Raw genomic sequence first — 16,883 nt, 5'->3', positions numbered from 1 at the left:
TTAATGGAGAAAACAGGCAAGCTAAAGCACTCGCCTGTCCACTTACTACCAACAGACAATTTACATTGTGGTCAAGCTAGCTTTATTTAAATGAGGTTCAGACAAGAATTAACTTTACGTATTATTAACAGCTTCGGAGCTACTAACATAAGAATCAGGATTACACAGGTCATGCTGTTGTTATTTCGTTTTACCTGCTGCAGTTACTGCAATATGGCTTAATGTACATTTGTACAAATTCGGCCAAGTTTGCACTTGTGAGGTGTTACTAAGAGCACTATTAACTTGCAAGCCAACTTAAACCTGTGGAAACCAACCGAGGTTGTTGGAATTGCCCAAAGCTCGGGGGGAAGGCTGCGGCTGACGGTGGACAGAGATAGACTGGATTGTTTGACACCACGCTGCTCGGCTTTAAATATTTGTAGAATTCGCTCTGAGGTAAGGAAAAATCTTTGGATGCTTCCACGCAAGGCAGCACCAGGTGGTGCGATCACACCAGTGCAATCAGTCACACTGCTTGCTGGAGGTGCAGCCTCCAGGAGAGGCAAGCACCTGCCATAACAAGAGCATTTGTACGCTAGGAGTTGGTTTCAAAATAAATTACTATACAGGTAGGATAGCAAGCTGTTCTTCAACTCGATGGGCATCGGTTTCACAAAGTGCCATCTGGAACCTTCACTTCAGAAATCAGAGCTGAAAGTACGGACTGGTACCCCGTGTTTGATTTTAATGTAAACGAGAAGAGAGAGGACCAACTCCTGTTGGGGACAGACATCCCAGGGCTCTCGCTCTTGGGACTTCTTTCCATCTCTCCATCCCCCTGCTCATTCTGGTCTACAGCTGTTGTCAGTCCAACCCACCTTACGTGAAGGTTTTGAGGAGCTCAGCACCCCTAAGGTCTCATCAGCTTATTGCAATCCAAGGTAGAATTCACCACCAAGCCCTCACCCTCCTTCCTACTCCCCCTTCAGTGAAGAGAGGCAATTGATAGGAGCGGGGAGGATGCCAGGAAAGAAATGCTGGGGTGGAAAGAGGCTCAGGCAGGGGCTGGGAAAGGAGGAAGCTTGTGCGCGGGAAGGGTGTTAGATGGCGTAGGTGTGGGGAAAGGCTGGGGGTCGGGTGGGGCAGGGACCAGAAAGGAGCAGACTCTGGAATGAGAGCGGGGCGAGCTGAGGGTTGCGGTACCACTGGCGTTCCTACAGGAGCAAGACAACGGGGAAGCGTCAGTGTGGAGGGTTCTCAGGAACCGGGCAGGCCTGCGAGTGGAAGTGACTGGCAGACCTGACACAGGTCAGGGCTCTCCTTTTGTCCTTAGCATTATCATAGTTCCACATTAAAATCAGAGTGGGGGTTAGGATATACACATAAATATTCAAAGCAAGACAGCCAAGTTTTTGAGAGCTTTTACAAGGGGAAAATCCTGGAACAATAAATAGGAAACTACACATTATCAACTTCCGCTCCAATGCTATCCATTTCCTCTCCAGGCTACTCTACAAACTCCTTTCAGGGTACGCCTAAATAGTACAGAAGTATCATAGCTTTATATTAAAATCAGAACTGGGTTTAAGACATACATATAAATATTCAACACATAACAGTCCAGTCCTGAGACCTGAAGTCTGGAACAACAAAAGAAGGGTATTCTCAATCTCCTTTCAAGCTACACTCTGGAAGGAATTTCTGACTAAATCAGGCCCGCACAAAACCAACGGAAGGATGGATAGAGATACCTGAATGGGACCGAAATGCAGCAATCTTGAGCATCTTGCTCAAGGATTTGTGCGTGATCCAGTTCCTGCAGTTTGCTAACGGCACGTCTGCTACTTGGCCAGAAGTCTCGTGCGTTCTCGTCAGTCAGCCCTCCTCTTCCCCCTGACACACAAGACGAGCGGCATCTACAGCCACTCGTAGGTCAAATCAAGGCAGCTACGGAAGATGGGAGGGGGGTAAGGGAGACTGCAGAAAGAAGGGAGGGAGATTCAGCGATGAGTGAAGGCATTCAAGGAGATGGGACAGACAGGACACGCATTCAGTGACGGGACGGTAATAACCGTGGCACAAAATTTCAGTGGTCTGTCCATTCACTCCGTCGGGCATCTCCAGTCTAAATGGTCTATTTTGGGCGGAGGCAAATGACCTTTGAATGGAACACATGGGTGGATATAGCCAACATTAAAGGCATTGTTTTTTTAATAAAAATGACAAAAAAGGTGAGGTCTTCAGAAGAGCAGATGTTAACATCCAAGAACAAAGGGTAGTGAATAAAGCTCCTGGTTCTCTTGCAGGATTGTCAGCTGTTCTCTAGGACTGGCATCTCTCAAATGCCCCATGGATGCTTAGCACATCTGAAAGAAAAGACCACAGTAAATAAAAAAGCTTTATTAATGACAACTTACTCTCTCAAGAATATCTTCTTTTCCCAAGCAGTTCTCAAGGACAGACAGAAAGGCCTCGTGCCTTAGTCAAGCAATACAGTAAATATCTTAAGGAGAGACTGTACCTTCCTGAGTCAGATTTCCATGAAATGCAAAGAGCTTTGGTACATGAGGCACTCCACTTTTACCATGGAAGGCAACACTCACATCCTTTAGGATATTAAAAAGAGCTTCCTTAGAGAGGAAGCGTTTTTTGTGGATTAAATCAAATACATTAAACAGGTATCGGATGAGCGCGTATCTAGGAAAACTAGAAACTACGTTTTCTGCCTCCCAGAAGTATCACACTAAACTACAAGCCAAGTCAAAGCCATTAAAGTGAGGGTAGCTGTACAGAAAAGAAACAAGGTGTTCAGTAGCCAGAGAGAGAGGCAGTAAAACAAGAAGACAAAAAAAAAACCAATCCCACAACATCAAAAAATATCTGTGGCCTGTTGGTTAACCTGGGGAGCAGCTGCCTTTCCTCAGAATAAGAAAAAATTACAGACACAACAGTTTGAGAGACTCCAAAACTGTTTTGGAAAAAGAAAGACATTGCTGAGTGAAAATGCTACTCACATTCAAGGCCTCAGGAGCCACTGAGTTCCGACTTTGTGGACTCCCTTCTTGGCAACTATCATCCTCCCATGTCTGTGTTTTCCCATCTTCCATGGGTGGGTCACGTTCTTCCTCACTTTCCCTGCGTGTTTGCTGACCTGTATGTTGGTCTGGGATTTCCATCATCGGCCCAACCTCTTTTCCCCTTAATTTTGGTGGGTAGATGTCTAGGGGGTCTTTGGTTGAATCTTCTGAAGTACTCAGTTCTAGTGTTGATTTCTGAAGCCTCGCACTCGCCCTCGAAACATCTTCAGGGCTAGTCACAATTGTTAAAGAATTCTGACTTGGTCCATCTTTCAGTATCTCTGAGGTCAACAGCACGTCTTTGGTTTTTTCTACAGCGGCATGAATTTCTGCAGACTCTGCTAAGGTAGAAGTTTTCACTGTTCCTGATTGCTGGAGCTCTTGTTCTTTACTCCGTACCTCTTCCTCTTTCACTGGAAGCTGAAGATCCACCTGCGCACTTCCCAGAAGTTCAGCTATATTTGTATCTGACGGGCTTTTCTCTATGGACTCAAGGCGCTGCTCTGACTCCAAGGCAGCTGACTCTTCTGTTTCTGCAAGTTTGTGAACAGCCGTCTGGATGGCGCTCAATACAATTTTTGTACTCTGGGACTCTATTGTCAAAGACTGAACAACATCCTTCTCAAATTCTGTGTAGGTGAGAGACAGACTGTCACTTGGAGGAATACCATTTTCTTCGGGTTGCCCTGTGCTCTGGGGCCTCTCTTGCCCCTCCGATATTCCATTCACAGAAGCAGGAGTTACTTGAGGCTCAGGTGCTTCTGCACTGCCAAGCTCTGCAGTCCCACAGCCTGAACAGGCAACAGTAGTAACCAGGACCTCACCAGAAGCCATTTGCCCTGGTGGGGTTGCCAAGGGCTCTACAGTTTCGACTGGCGTGTCTGCAGGCATTACAGTTTCTGCCATGACATGCTCTTCAATGCCTGCAGCCGCTACAGGCACAGGCACTTGCAGAGCCTCCAAGCTTTCCGCTTGTTGGAAGGCTGAGTCAGAGCCTTCCTCTTGCACAGCTAAAACCTCTTGCTGGACAGCAGTTGAACGTTCTTCACCTCTCATAGCTTCCCGTTTTCCAGATTCAAACGCTTCTTTGGCTCTGTCCGTCGATTGCTCATTTTTGTTCTCGTCTTTCTGAAAGCCTTGACAATTTGAAGATTCTACAAGTTCTTGTTCTTTTTCCACAGTCTCTTGTTCAAAGAAGTTGTTTCCTGCATCACATGTCGTACCACTAATGTCAGTGAGGACAGTGCTTCCATTTCCAGTGATATCCGAGCATGCTGATGCTAAACTAGATACAGTCTCCACTCCAGTCTCTGCGGGAGGCTCAGTGACGGCGGGATCACTCTCCAAGTGTGTTCCAGCTTCGAGCAGACCACCTTCCGTTTTGCCACCTTCGCTTTCATCCCTCTGGGAAGCAGTTTCCGTTGGTTTTGCTCTGCATTGTGCCTCTAGGATGGACACAGAATCTTTTGCTGGAATGTGCCTGCCAGCCCCATCCCTCACACTCTGCTCGGCATCTGCAGCTGCTTCTGAGCCAACTCTTTCTGATGGAAGGGCAGAAGCTTCTTCCTCATTCTGCAGTGGAACCTCAGTAACAGGGGCTTCTGTGCTCTTCACTCCAACGAGCACAGCATCGTCTTCCTCTTCCTCTCTCTGGGCAGGTGTGCTGCTAGGAACTCCTTTAGTGCAAGCTTGTTCGTCAAAGTCAGGAATTTCACCTTGTCTTTCAGATTGAACGGGGACCCCAGTGACAACTGCTTCTGTGCCCTCTGGTCCCACAGGGAGGGTTTTGCCTTCTCCTTCAAGCTGCACAGGCTCTTCAGCTGTAAGCCCCAAGGAAGTGGTTTCATCCCCTCTCTTGTCCTGCACCTGCAGAGAATTGCAACAGACCTGTCAAAAAGGGTACGAGCACGGAGTGACCAGGAATGTCCTGGGTGAAAAATCTTAGAAAGACGGAATGATTTGGGTTGGAAGGGACCTTAAAGATCACCTAGTTCCAAACCCCTGCTGTGGGCAGGGACATCTTCCATTAGAACAGGTTGCTCAAAGCCCCATCCAACCTGCCTGCGCATTTAAAGCTGGAGACAGCGGGGCCACTTCATTTCCTCCCTTTGCAGAGGTACCTCAGCTACAACCGTAGCTCTGCCGACAACTGAAGGGACCATCCGCTATGTCTGCTACCATATGGATCCCATCGGCACCTCAGGTGTTCACAGAGCACCTACAGTCACCTTGCGCTGTGCGGGAGCCCTACTGGCAGCTGTTCCGGCATCTTTGGATCCACGCACACCATCTCCCACTCCATCACTCTAGGGATCCCATCCACCTCGCTCTGCATGCAAGCCTCGGTGGCTGCTGCTTCTGGACATCCATGTGTGTGTGTGTGTCTCACTGGACACAAACTTTGGTCACGTCAGGCTGCACAAGGAACACCCTTGACAGCAATACTGCCACAAGCTGCTTCTAAATTTGGCATAATAGCTAACGCTTGCTGATTCTTCCTTTAGCAAATCAGCCTTTGTCTTATGTGTAATACTTACTGCAGTCTCTGCTTCTGGAACACACTCCTCCCTCGTCTCATCTGCTGTCAGCTCTGTTGCGGGCAGCTTCTCTTCTTCCGCAGGCTCCTGTTTTGCAGACGGCTCTTCCTTGGGTGTAACTGCTTGGGTGCTGTGAAAGTCTCTGGCCTGTGAGGAAGGTTCCTCTGCTGTCCTCTGCCCTTCACAGCTTTCTTCATGGTCTTCTACAGCTGCTTCTTCACGTGCCGGCCACTGCCTTTCATCTCTCAATACCTCTACGTTTTCACATCCTTCTGTGCTTCCTTTCATTGCAGCAGGCAGGTCACTTCTCCCTGAACCTTCCTGGAGAACACTCTCTTCAGCTCCGATTTCGCTCTGAATGCTCCCTGCACCTCCCTGGGGCTGGAGGCCATCCTCTTGGTGTGCTCCTTTTTCCAAGCACTGTTCCAGCAAAACACTTTCCTGGCCTACAACACTCCCATCTTTAGCATCATCTTTCACTTCTGACTCAATTCCTTGTACTCTTGCAAATAGAGTTGCACTCATGGTCCTTTCACTAACCAGCTCTTCTACCTCTGCTGACTTTACTCTCTCAGCAACTTCGTGAAGAACCTTTTGCGTCTGTTTGTCTAATTCTTTCAAATTTTGTTCAGTGGCCTCTACTTCTTGGACAGGTGTCACTTCCTCTGTAGTATCTGGGGTTTCTAACAGCTGGGAAACAGCAGAAACCATCTCAGTCGTCTCCTCAGCAAGGGACACCTCCACTGGTTCTTCAGCGCAGGAAGCTTCTGCTGTCTCCTCCAGAGCTGTCACTGCCTCTGAGGTCAGCTCTAGCTCACTGGCTGTGCTGTCATCGCTGACCTCCTTTCTCGCCTCTGGCATTGCCTTTGCAGCTGACTCTGCTTCTTCCACAGTATCATCGGATTCCAGTGTTTTCTCAGTTTCCTTCTCTGCCTCTTCTTCTGCCTGCTCAATGCACTCTGTCAGAGCAGCAGATATCCAAGATGGTGACATTTCTTCAATACTGGTAACTGCCCTTTCCCCTTCCACAACAGTCACAGGAACTGCATGGACCAGCCCTTCCTGGCCTTGTTCCGTTCCTTGGATCTCCTCTAATTTTTCTGCTCCCTGTTGCTCTGAGGCTCGTTCTCTCATCGCCTCAGCAGCTTCTGCTTGTGGGGCTTCCATCTTCTCCTGCTCTGCTGCTTCGTATTCAGAGAAAGGAACAACAGCTGGAATATCTGAATCTTCTTCAGTCGTTTCTGCCAGGCCTTCTCTTGCTTCTTTAGGAGCAGTTGGTTCTGGCTTTCCATCTGACTTCTTCTTCCTACGCCCAGGCAGACGTTTCCAAAATGGAATGCACAAGTCACCTTCTCCAGGCTCATCATCTGAGGAGGAATGCTCCAGGCTAGAGCCCACACCAGAGTCGCCATTTCTCTCTTCCATTCTGGTTTGGGACCTCCTTCTTGGAGTAACTAACCTTTTAAATGATTTCCACATTGAAAGACTTTCACCTTTGGATGGGCTTCCAGCTTGTTCTGGGGAAGAATTCCCTTGTCCTTCATTGCTCTCTGGAGAACTGCTAAGAATTGCATCTGTGGCCGTTTCTTTGCTCTGTCCAGGCTCTTCTGCATTGGGGCTTTCCTGACCAAGCTCACGGCCAATGTCTTCATCAGATGCTGCTGCTGCTGCTGCTTTCCTGGCTCTTTTCTTTGAAGAACCTACGCAGAGAAAAGCTCGCCAGGGCACAGAGCTGTCAACCTTTCCTTTGGGCACGGCTGTGGCTTTCTCTGGTTTCTGCTCCATCCCATTTTCTTTCATTTCTCCCCGATTTTCATCAACCACAGCGTTTTCCGTTGCAGACACTGCAACGCTCTTTGTCTTAGCACTTTCAGAAGCTCTTCTGGCACGTTTCTTGGGAGTCACCATCTTTTTAAACAATGCCCAGGGCTTAACACTGTCTCTTTTTCGCTCCACATCTGAAAATGCAGCATCTTCATTTTCACTGACCTGCACGCCATCCACAGGCTGTTCCAAAGAAGGAATTTCAATCGTCTCCTCAGGAGAAGAAGCAGAACTCTCCCCCTTTTGTTCCTCTGGGCTGTCTGGGGAACCTGGTAAGTGCTGAATTGGGTCACCCGGTCCCCCTAACTTAGATTCTTCTCTTTTGCCTTTATGCTTCTTTCCAGAGAGTGTTTTGACTCCAACAACAAGCGCCACTGACCTTGGGGATAGAGGTTTCTCTGTCACCTCACTTGCTTTCTCTCCTTCAGATTTTTCTTCCTTTTTGCCAAGATCTTCTGAGACGTCCACCAGTTCCCTTTCTCGATCGCCTTCTTCAGCTTTTTTCTCCTTCGCACTTCCTTTAACAACTGCTGCTGCCACATCCTCTTCTTCTCCCTGCTCATCATGCTTGATTAGCTCTTCCTTCTCACTTGCTTCAACGCCCATGGCTGCCACAGCCTTTTTTGACTCCTGCTTTTCACCTTCACTTTGCTCCTTCTCATACGCTTCAATAGTTACTGTTGTCACGTTCCTCTCCCCCTCTTGCTTCTCCAACTCGGATTGTTCCTCCCTTTCACCAGTTTCAGTGGCAAATGTTGCCCCCTCCTTTTCTTGCTCCTCTTCTTTCGTAGGAGACTGCAGTTCCTCTTCTTTAGGCTTCCTAAAGCTCTTCTTTTTTCTAAATCCTGTCCATCCCTGAGTGAAAAATTTCCTTAACGGCGATGCAGTGTCAGTGGCTAAGGCAGCTGACTGAGAACAAATCTCATGTGCTTCGGGTCTTTTAGGAGGTTCGTCTTCTGTTTTTTCATTGTTCACTGGGTCTTTGGTGGGGTCTGCTGCAGAGAGTCCATCCTCAGGCATCGCCGTTTCTTCTGAGCTGCCTTCCTTTTGATCGGCAGCTCCTTCAGGGACTTGTGTTTCCTTTTTTACAGTAAGCAGCTGAACGGGTTCCGACTTCCCCGTCTTTTCCTTCTTCACTGTGAATCTGAACCCAACAAATTTAAAAAACTTTTTAAACCCCAGATCATGAGACGGTGGCTCAGACACGTGGTCTTCTGCGTCTTCTTCCAAAGACGGCGACTCTGTAGCTGCACGAGCATCCTCTTTCTCAGCACCTGCAGTGTCCTTGGTGCTCGAGTCAGAGGAACTTGTCTCCATAGTTCCGGTGTCTTCCTTCAAAGGTACACTGGAATGGTCTCTTTGTCCAGCTGTGTAAATAACGACAAAAACCCCCAGTTACTTTCTGTCTCAATGTAATGTTGTGTTATACCTTTATATAAATAGATGCAAGTGGTTTTTTTTTTCGTTTTTATCAAACTTTCCTGAACATAACTTTTTCTGTTATCTGTGTGCCTCTTGTAGGTGCTAATATGAATTTTTTGGAAGGACTAGTTCTTGGTCTAAGATTACTATAATTCCTTTCCTTCCTCATATCGTTGTACGGGTCTTTCTAAAGTTTATTTGCAAAGGCACCTTTCAAGCTTATACTCTCTCATTCTCCTTCCTTCTTTTGCAGGGGTTTTTTGGTCTTTTGTTTTCTCTTCCTTTAAGGGAAACTTATATGAGAAAACAAATATTATTTCTATCCCATTTTTACTCAAAGAATATACAGAACAATATCTCCAATTCTTCCTGAAGCAAAGCTCAGTATCCTTTCCATGCAGAGAGGGGCCTCTGAGGGGGTGGAGCGGGGGGGAACAAACCACCAAATAAACCCAAACCCCAAAATCCTGTGCTGACCCAAAAGGATGACTGAGAAAGAAAAGCTGACGTTACAGCTCTGTCCCAAGAGAACAGGAAGATGTGAAAATGCCCACGGGAAATTTCCCGCGTTTCTGAAAACCGGTAACTCCCAAAGCACTGACATTACAGCGTACTTGTTTTAAAGATCATGAATCTCGGGATTCTCCCATCCATCACATCACCACTATGGCCAGACAGAATCCTCATCTGCAGCAATTCCACATGGCTTAAAACGAAACACCTTGTTACTAGGCAAGCAGGTGAAATGCTGCCCTCCATCGCTCACAGGTCTGTGTCTGCGTTATCTCTTTCTTGAGCACCGCTTGAGTTTTCCCTTCAGGACACCAGCAACCACCCTCTCCGTCTTGCTGGGACAATTTCAGTAGGATTGCTCCCTCTGGCCGTGAGCTGCCTAAGTTCACAGACTGACCTATACATTAAAGCCCCTGAAATGCAGCACTTAAGAAGCCAGCACATGTCCAGCTTAGAGCACAAAATTGCCAGCTCCCCGTGCCCCAAGTAAGTGGCTTGGGAGGGAAAAAGCACAGAGGAACAAGGACACCGAGCCTTTAAGTTCTGCCATTGAAACACAAAAAGCGAGCAGGTAAAACTGCCCTTGCCTATAACGAGAATTGTAGGCATAACTGTGCGGTGAACATGCGTGATGATGAACAGGACAACACGTGAAGACAAAAATCCATGGCGCATTCGAGACCCCAAAAGACTCCTGGGCTTGGATACTGCCCGGATTTCAATGTAACATTATCCTTGAGCCTTGATTTAGTGCAACAGGTGAAAGTGCAAGGCCCTGAGGTGCAAGGCACTCTTCTCTCTGACCAACCTTGTTGGAACGCTAAGATGACAAAACACAAGAAATAATAACCAGTGTCAAACAGCAACCTCCCGGGAGAAGGCATGGCCCCTTTCTTGGAAGTTTACAGGTGCTGCTTCAATGCCCAAAGGCATGCAGGGGACAGCTTTCCATCGTACAGGCATCACTGAATTCCCCAGAGCGATTTACTTTTTGTTTAAAGATCCAGCTTTCCGTTGGCTCTAACTCTGCAGCGGGCCCTGCTTGGCCCGGGGGCTGCGCCAGAGGCCCCCTCCTGCCCAGACGCTCCCTCGATGCTGCTTGCCCGCGCCCCCTTTGGGAAGAACTCCGCCTCCAGAAGCGCCCAGACCAGGCGGTCTGGGGGAGGCTGAAACACGACTAAAGAGCAGCCGGCGGCGGAGCTGGAGAAGAAAAGAGGTACCTTTCAATAGCTGCCGCTCGGGGCTGACCAGGAGCGCTTCCCCTCAGAAGGAGCCGACGCCGAACGGGGTGGATTCCGCGGCGGCGCGGCTGGTCAGCCCCCGAGGTGCAGCCCCGGAGGAGGACGAGCGCAGGCTGTCGGGCAGCCCCGAACAGCGACGCCGGCCACAGCCTCTGTGCTGGCGTTCGACCGCCGGCGGGAGCCTCCCGTCCCGGCAGGAGCCGGCCCTTCCCGAGCGCCCTGCGACGGGGCGAAGCCTGCAAAGCGGGGAGGGCCGCCCGCCCGGCGGGGCAGGGCCTGCCGCCCAGCAGCAGCGCTTGCGGGACGGGAGGGGAAAGGGTCGCTCCCAGCGGGCGCTTGGCAGCCTTTGGGCTCCGGCAGGGGCGAGGGCGGCGGGCAGCGGCACTCACGGCTCGCCGGGACCGACGGGGGCTGCCGCCGCCTGCGGGGGTCGGGCGGGTCTGGCCCGCGGCAGCCCGGCGTCTCCGGGACAACGCGCGAGCTGTTGTTGTGTTGTTGTGACGTTGCCGCCGGCGGCGGGCGGCCGTTGGCGCCGTCCCCCCTCGGGCGGCTTTCCCGCCGCTGCCCGTGCGCCAGCCCGTGGGAGGGCAGGGACGTGTCCCCCGGCGCCGGGGCCTGCGGAGCGGCGTGGGCTTGTCCCGCCGAAAGCCGCGGCTGGCGTGGGGAGCCGAGACGGGGACACGGCTTGGCAGCATGGCAGGGACTGGAAGGGACCTGCGGAGGTCACCGAGTCCAACCCCCTGCCGAAGTTGTGCCCCTTGCCCCTTGTCCTGTCGCTGGGCACCGCTGAAAAGAGCCTGGCCCCATCCTCTTGACACCTGCCCTTGAGATGTCTGGAAGCGTTGACGCGGCCCCCTCTCGGCCTTCTCTTCTCCGGGCTAAACAGCCCCAGGTTGCTCAGCCTTGCCTCGCAGGAGAGATGCTCCGGTCCCCTCATCATCTCTGTAGCCCTCCGCTGGACTTTCTCCAGCAGTTGCCAGTTTTTCTTCAACTGAGGGGCCCACAACCGCACCCAGGACTCCAGCTGTGGCCTCACCAGAGCAGAGTAGAGGGGGAGGGTAACTTGCGGTGCCACACCACAGTGCTGACTCTTACGTGGGACACGAGCGTGCTTCTTTCCTAGGGCTGTCAAGGAATGCGATTAAACATGGCTCTGAGAACCGAGAAATAGAGGTACGATACCGGTGGCCCTTAGCACGGGTGTCTGTGCCACTGAGCAGAAGGGAGAGAGGTCGTCTGCAGCACAGTAACACTGCGGGCCTTAAGCTGTCTCCTGGGTAGCGTTGCATTGCTCTGACTGAAGTGAAGCCGGCGCTTTTCCAGAAGTGCCAGCTGAGTGACTGGCTGAGTGGCAAGATCCTTCTTCAGCGTTTGGTGGGACCAAGAGGCTGCGTTTCTTGGTATCCTCCTGCAGGAAGCGATGTACTAAGATTAGACAGGCGAGCTGCCCCAGCTACTCAGAAACCCACGAGAGACTCCAGGGTATAACTAGAGCGAGGCAAGCACCCGCTGAAGAGGCGGTTAGGTCCAGGAATGGCACTGCCTCTCCAGCTGACAGGGCCGTTTGTGCCAAAGGCTTACGCTGCAGCCAGCCACGCTGCCCTGTCCAGAAGGCCACGACCCCAGCGCTCTCCTAGACTGCAGCTTTGATGCAGAAAAGCCCCAGCCCAGAACAGCTCATCTAAATGTGACTGAGGAGCCCCCCTCTGCCCTCCCAAACAGTTTTGCACCTTGTGCCAGGGCTGGGGGTGTGGGACACGGCTCAGCTCACAACCAGGCTGTAGGTTTAGGATTAGGGTTCCTACGGCTTCACGCTCCTCCTGTAAGGACATCATCCCTGGTTTCCTATTCGAAACGAGGGTTTCTTTCCCTAATTCTTTACCGGTAGTCATATTGGTATATGTGGCTGCATTCTCACACAAAATGACGCAAAGCCCAGAGCGATGCAGTGTCGCATGGATCTCCAGGCAGCCCCTTTTGCTCTAGTCTCCACCCATATCCCTTGTCTCCCACCTCGGATGTGCAGTGAGAGGGGCCACGCACAGTGGATGAGTCCCGGTGACTGAGACACATTGACGGTTTTCTTTAAGGGCTCTGGGGGCCTTGTTATGTTGTGGGGCCCATTCCCAGATTGCGTTTTTCTTCAGTAAGTCATGGAGTGGTCAGGCTATTCTACTAAATCCTGGCATATGTGCCCTCCAAGATCCTAAAGAGCCTAGCCCGGCACACAACTCCTTTCTTATTCCGGGACAGGGGGAACCATTGGATTTCTGGTAGCCCCTCGTCTGGGGCTGTTTTCCTCCTGCCTACCCACCTGACTCCCCAAAAGATGAATTCGTGACTGGGCCCTTGTTTGTGTGCCTCTGGTGTCTCTGGCCCTGCTGACGGGTGGTGCGTTGTAGCCAGTGTCTGTAGCCGGTCTCCAGGTTCTGCGAAGGGGCCACCTCTTCAGACATGAGGGATGCGCTGCCTCACAGTGACCTCTTGTGGAAATTTTACCATTTGCAGGTCTTTAGCTGGCGTAGCATGAGCTCCACGGACGGTGGGACCATGGTGTAGGCCTTGCGATAGGGCAGTAGCTGTCTGCTGGAGGCCCTGCCAGATGAATGCAAACCTCATCCGATCTGCCTCCGGGGCTGGGGTCAGCAAAACCACCTCTTTCACCGCGACAGCTGCCATGCAGCACTAAGAGGCTTGACTGTATCAGCTATAGCGGGCCCAGCCGCAGTGAGCGGTTTGGCAGCAGCGGTCAGGCCGCCGCAATCTGCTGTTAGTTGCCACTTGCCATTAGGCTTCTTTTGGGGCCATACAGGAGACTTGTAGGGGATGAGACTTGCCGATGTTTCCTTGTCCTTTTGCCTGTTTCGTCCATTCGGTAAGAGGATGGGTGGCGTCAGGCAGGAACTTGCAATGTGGAGAGCTGAGGAGCTTGCTGTGCGCCAAGGCGGGATCTCTTTGTAACAGGCTAACAGGGGTGCATCAATATGAGGCAAAGTGTGTGGTAAAGACGGGGGGGGGGGGGGGGGGGGGGCGTCCTCGTTTCCTGTTTTCCCCCTGGGTGCAGCCACAACTGACGCGTCAGTAAATCCGTACCTAAAAGGCACCTTAGGTCGGGAGGACCTAAGGTAAGGTCGGGGGGACTGCTGGGCCGTTAGACAGAATTAATGTAGCCCGGGCCAGGGGGTGGGCAGAGACTTGCCCGTGGATGCCTACAGTTGAAAGTACTTGTTTGCTAAGTGGAGGCTGCCCTTGGTAAGTGCCCTTATCCACCATCTGCATTTGGGCTCCTCTGTCGATGGGGTCATTAACTGCCACCATCAGCTCGGGACTTGAATCCGCTTGGGCTGCCACAGGATCAAGCCCCCACCTCGGTTTTCAGCATACCAAACATTGCAAGAGGCTGCCCAGGGAGGTGCTGGAGTCACCGTGTGTGGAGGTGGAGGTGTTCAAAAAAGGTGTCGATACGGCTCTTGGCGACATGGTTCAGTGGGCATGGTGGTGTTAAGTCAACGGTTGGACTAGGTGATCTGAGAGGTCCCTTCCAACCTAATGATTCTGTGATTCTGTGGTATTCATGGTCTGGGGTCAGTGCTGATAGATGTGGATATCCCAGAGCTGAAACCACTAAAATCCTCTGCCTTAGTCATTACTTGCTTAAGTCGGACTGTGTCACCACCATCCCTGGGTACGGATCCCAGGGGACTATCCCAAAGAGTCAGCAGGTGTTGTCGGCGCATTTAACTGACAACGGGATTGCTCTTTATCTAAACACCTTTTCCATAACCACTTGTGCTCAGCGGTGGCTGCGGGTGCTCCTCTGTTTCCCCGTTTTGCTTTCTTCTTTTTGCATAGAGACAGACTAGCTCTTTTCCATTACGTTTACTTTAGCCACGGTTCTCCTCTGGTTTGGATCATTTCTGGGAGAGACTGGTGTATCTGCTAACATACGCTGGAGGACCTCTTGGAAGGTATTACCACTTCAGCCCGGCTAAGGCTAACGGTTCCGGTGCTCCCTCTGCTTCCTTTCCGTCACACTGCGGGTGTCCCCTCTATCCCCCCAGGAAGCAGGAGAGCCTCAGCTGCCCGGCTGCTGCCAGACTTGCTGCCCAAGGCTTTTTGGGATAAGCTGGCATATTGCTGCCCTCCAGCTCGGAAGTCTGGTCTACACCTTTCCACCTCTCCCTGCGGACTGGTGAGAAAGCAGTTGAGCCTCCTTTTGGCTGCAGGGCAAGCAGTGAGCTTGCAGAAGACAGCACTAGATGGTGCAGTTCCACCAGTGCAGCCACCCAGGTGTCCTGGCTGGCCGGGCGGCAGCCCTTCACAGGGGCAGGCGCTGCACCCCGCAAAGAGCGTTTCTGTCACAGCATTCCTCTCCCCAGGGGCTGCCCAGGACGGCCAAAGGGGGCAGAAAGGACTCGCGCAGCCCCTGCCTTGCAGCAGGCTTGCCCCAGGGAGCAGAGCCCTGGGCACGCTGGGCTGCAGAGCACTCCAAAGCACAAAGTCGCGACGCTTGCAGCGGCAGGGACACAAGGGGGGACCTTTCTGCGTCTTCCCTGATGAGAAAAAAATCTCCTTACGCTGTCGCACCTGCCACGCAGGGCTGGCCAGGACCAGGTTGGGGCCTTGGTGTCACTCGACCGTTCAGAAGGCAGGAGATGACACTTTCACTGCCACTGGCCTGCCCTTGTCCTCAGCATCTGAGCGAGGACACTCTGTGCTGTGGGAGGGCCTTGGATGAGTAGCTGTCTTTCCCACTGTGGGCACTGTCGGGTAGTTATAGATAGACAGGTAGACAGAGAGAGAGAGGGATAGGAATGTAGAAGGGAATAGGTGTTCCGAAGGGTGAGAGAGAGCCAGACAGCTTCCTAAACTCCAGAATGCATCACTGCTCTTGAAGCTTCTGCCACTGTGGAGAAAGGGCAGCCTTGCTCTGGCTCTGAGCATCCAGTTCGTGCAGGAAGAGACGTTGGAGGCAGAAGGTGGTGTTGGAGAGCAACAAAGAAGAAGAGGGTCCTCAGTGGGCAGCCCCTCGGATGCCCAGGCATGACAGGTCCGCCTGGCCCTGAGTGAGGAGAACAGGACGGGAAGGGGAAACGAGCCTCGAGGGGGTCTTTTGTGTCCTCCATGCGCTGCTGCCAGGAGAGAGCCGTGAGCTGGCGCGCAGGTGGCAGAGAAACTTCAGCGGGGCAGAAACCCCGGCACTTCCCTGTGTCGCGGGTACGCCAGGCAAGGGCATGGCCAAGGGCAGCTGAGTGCTTGGGCTTCAGTGCGGCACCTGCAGGTCCCTGTCCCCAGGCCCTTTTCCCCAGGCCCAGGGAGCAGAGGGAGCCTGAGCATGTCCTGCCAATGGGACATGAACATATGCGCGCACACACAGAGAGAGCACACAGCTGTCCAGCTGCTCCTCCAGCCTGGAGCGCCGCCTTCCAAGGAAGAGCTGAGCGACGTCAGTTCTCCAAGCATCAGCACTACTACTCCCCCTATTTAATCTTCTCTGCCTAAAAACCAGAGCATCTTCTCCCTGTAGGGAAACTCTGTTCCCATGGTTTGGTTACATTTTGAGTTCACGACAGAATCAAAAAGAGGTGTAGATTTTTCGTTCGAATATTTCGACAGGATGACCACAGCACTGCTCAGTCACCAGTCTGTTTTAAGCTCTTCTGCCCTGAAGAATCACTAATATTTTGGTCCAGCTCATTTAAACTGCAAACACAGCCTTCTAAACTTTGGCCTGTGTCCTGTGTCTAGAACAGGAGCCGGTTAGATGGTTTTGGTGTCTCCCTCTCTGTTACTCAAGAAAGCAGGTAATGAGGGGGAAAACAAAGCTACAGTCAACTTCACACTTCCCAGATGATAATCAGTTGTCCAGAGACTTTCCTATTTCTTGCTTTTAGCCAGATTTATAAACTCTTACCCCCCTTTCCTCTTGCAGAAAGGGAAAGCACTGGCTTCACAGCATCTTTGGTTCATTGCTAAGTCTTCCTTTGAAGAGACGAACTTATGTCTGAAGTGAAGATACTCTGGCTTCAAGTGTTCCTATGGATCTATGAACATTTTCATTAAAAAGGACTACATCATAGAGATGCATTGAGCCTATAAAGCCTTTACCTGCTGCAGGCAAGTATTTATCAGTGGCCTCTCTTTGTTATGCAGCTAGTTTTCTCTCCACGATGTACAGAGGGAACTCACTTCATTTGGGGTTGTTGTTGGGTTTGGTTTGGTTTGGTTTGGTTTTGTGTGGGGTTTTGGGGAGCTGGGTGTGTTTTTTTAACGATGGGGGTTTGCAG

General features: G+C 51.5%; 1 protein-coding gene across 1 annotated transcript; it reads right to left on the bottom strand.

Moving 5' to 3' along the window:
• Positions 1 to 1,082: 1,082 nt before the first annotated feature.
• LOC147416003 (uncharacterized) lies at positions 1,083 to 10,239 on the bottom strand. Its single transcript, XM_086460421.1, has 4 exons — positions 10,164 to 10,239; positions 5,597 to 8,787; positions 2,997 to 4,925; positions 1,083 to 1,196 (listed from the first exon to the last, which is right to left on the bottom strand). Exons 1-4 carry the CDS (start codon positions 10,237 to 10,239, stop codon positions 1,083 to 1,085), a joined length of 5,310 nt encoding a protein of 1,769 aa, XP_086316547.1.
• Positions 10,240 to 16,883: the final 6,644 nt, after the last annotated feature.

This window comes from Leptosomus discolor, chromosome 2 (genome assembly GCF_034619465.1).
Source record: "Leptosomus discolor isolate bLepDis1 chromosome 2, bLepDis1.hap2, whole genome shotgun sequence".
NCBI lineage: Eukaryota > Metazoa > Chordata > Aves > Leptosomiformes > Leptosomidae > Leptosomus > Leptosomus discolor.
The sequence above is the reverse complement of the archived record's forward strand: the minus strand, read 5'-3'. Positions and strand labels throughout refer to the sequence as shown.

Bases quoted from the DNA above. Each gene is read 5' to 3' on its own strand.
- LOC147416003 (XM_086460421.1), bottom strand. From the start codon at position 10,239: ATGCCTTCTCCCGGGAGGTTGCTGTTTGACACTGGTTATTATTTCTTG. The intron at 4,926-5,596 runs GTAAGTATTACA...AATTCTCTGCAG, and splicing joins TTCCAGAAGCAGAGACTGCA to GTGCAGGACAAGAGAGGGGA. The intron at 1,197-2,996 runs GTGAGTAGCATT...TTGCTCCTGTAG, and splicing joins TGGCTCCTGAGGCCTTGAAT to GAACGCCAGTGGTACCGCAA.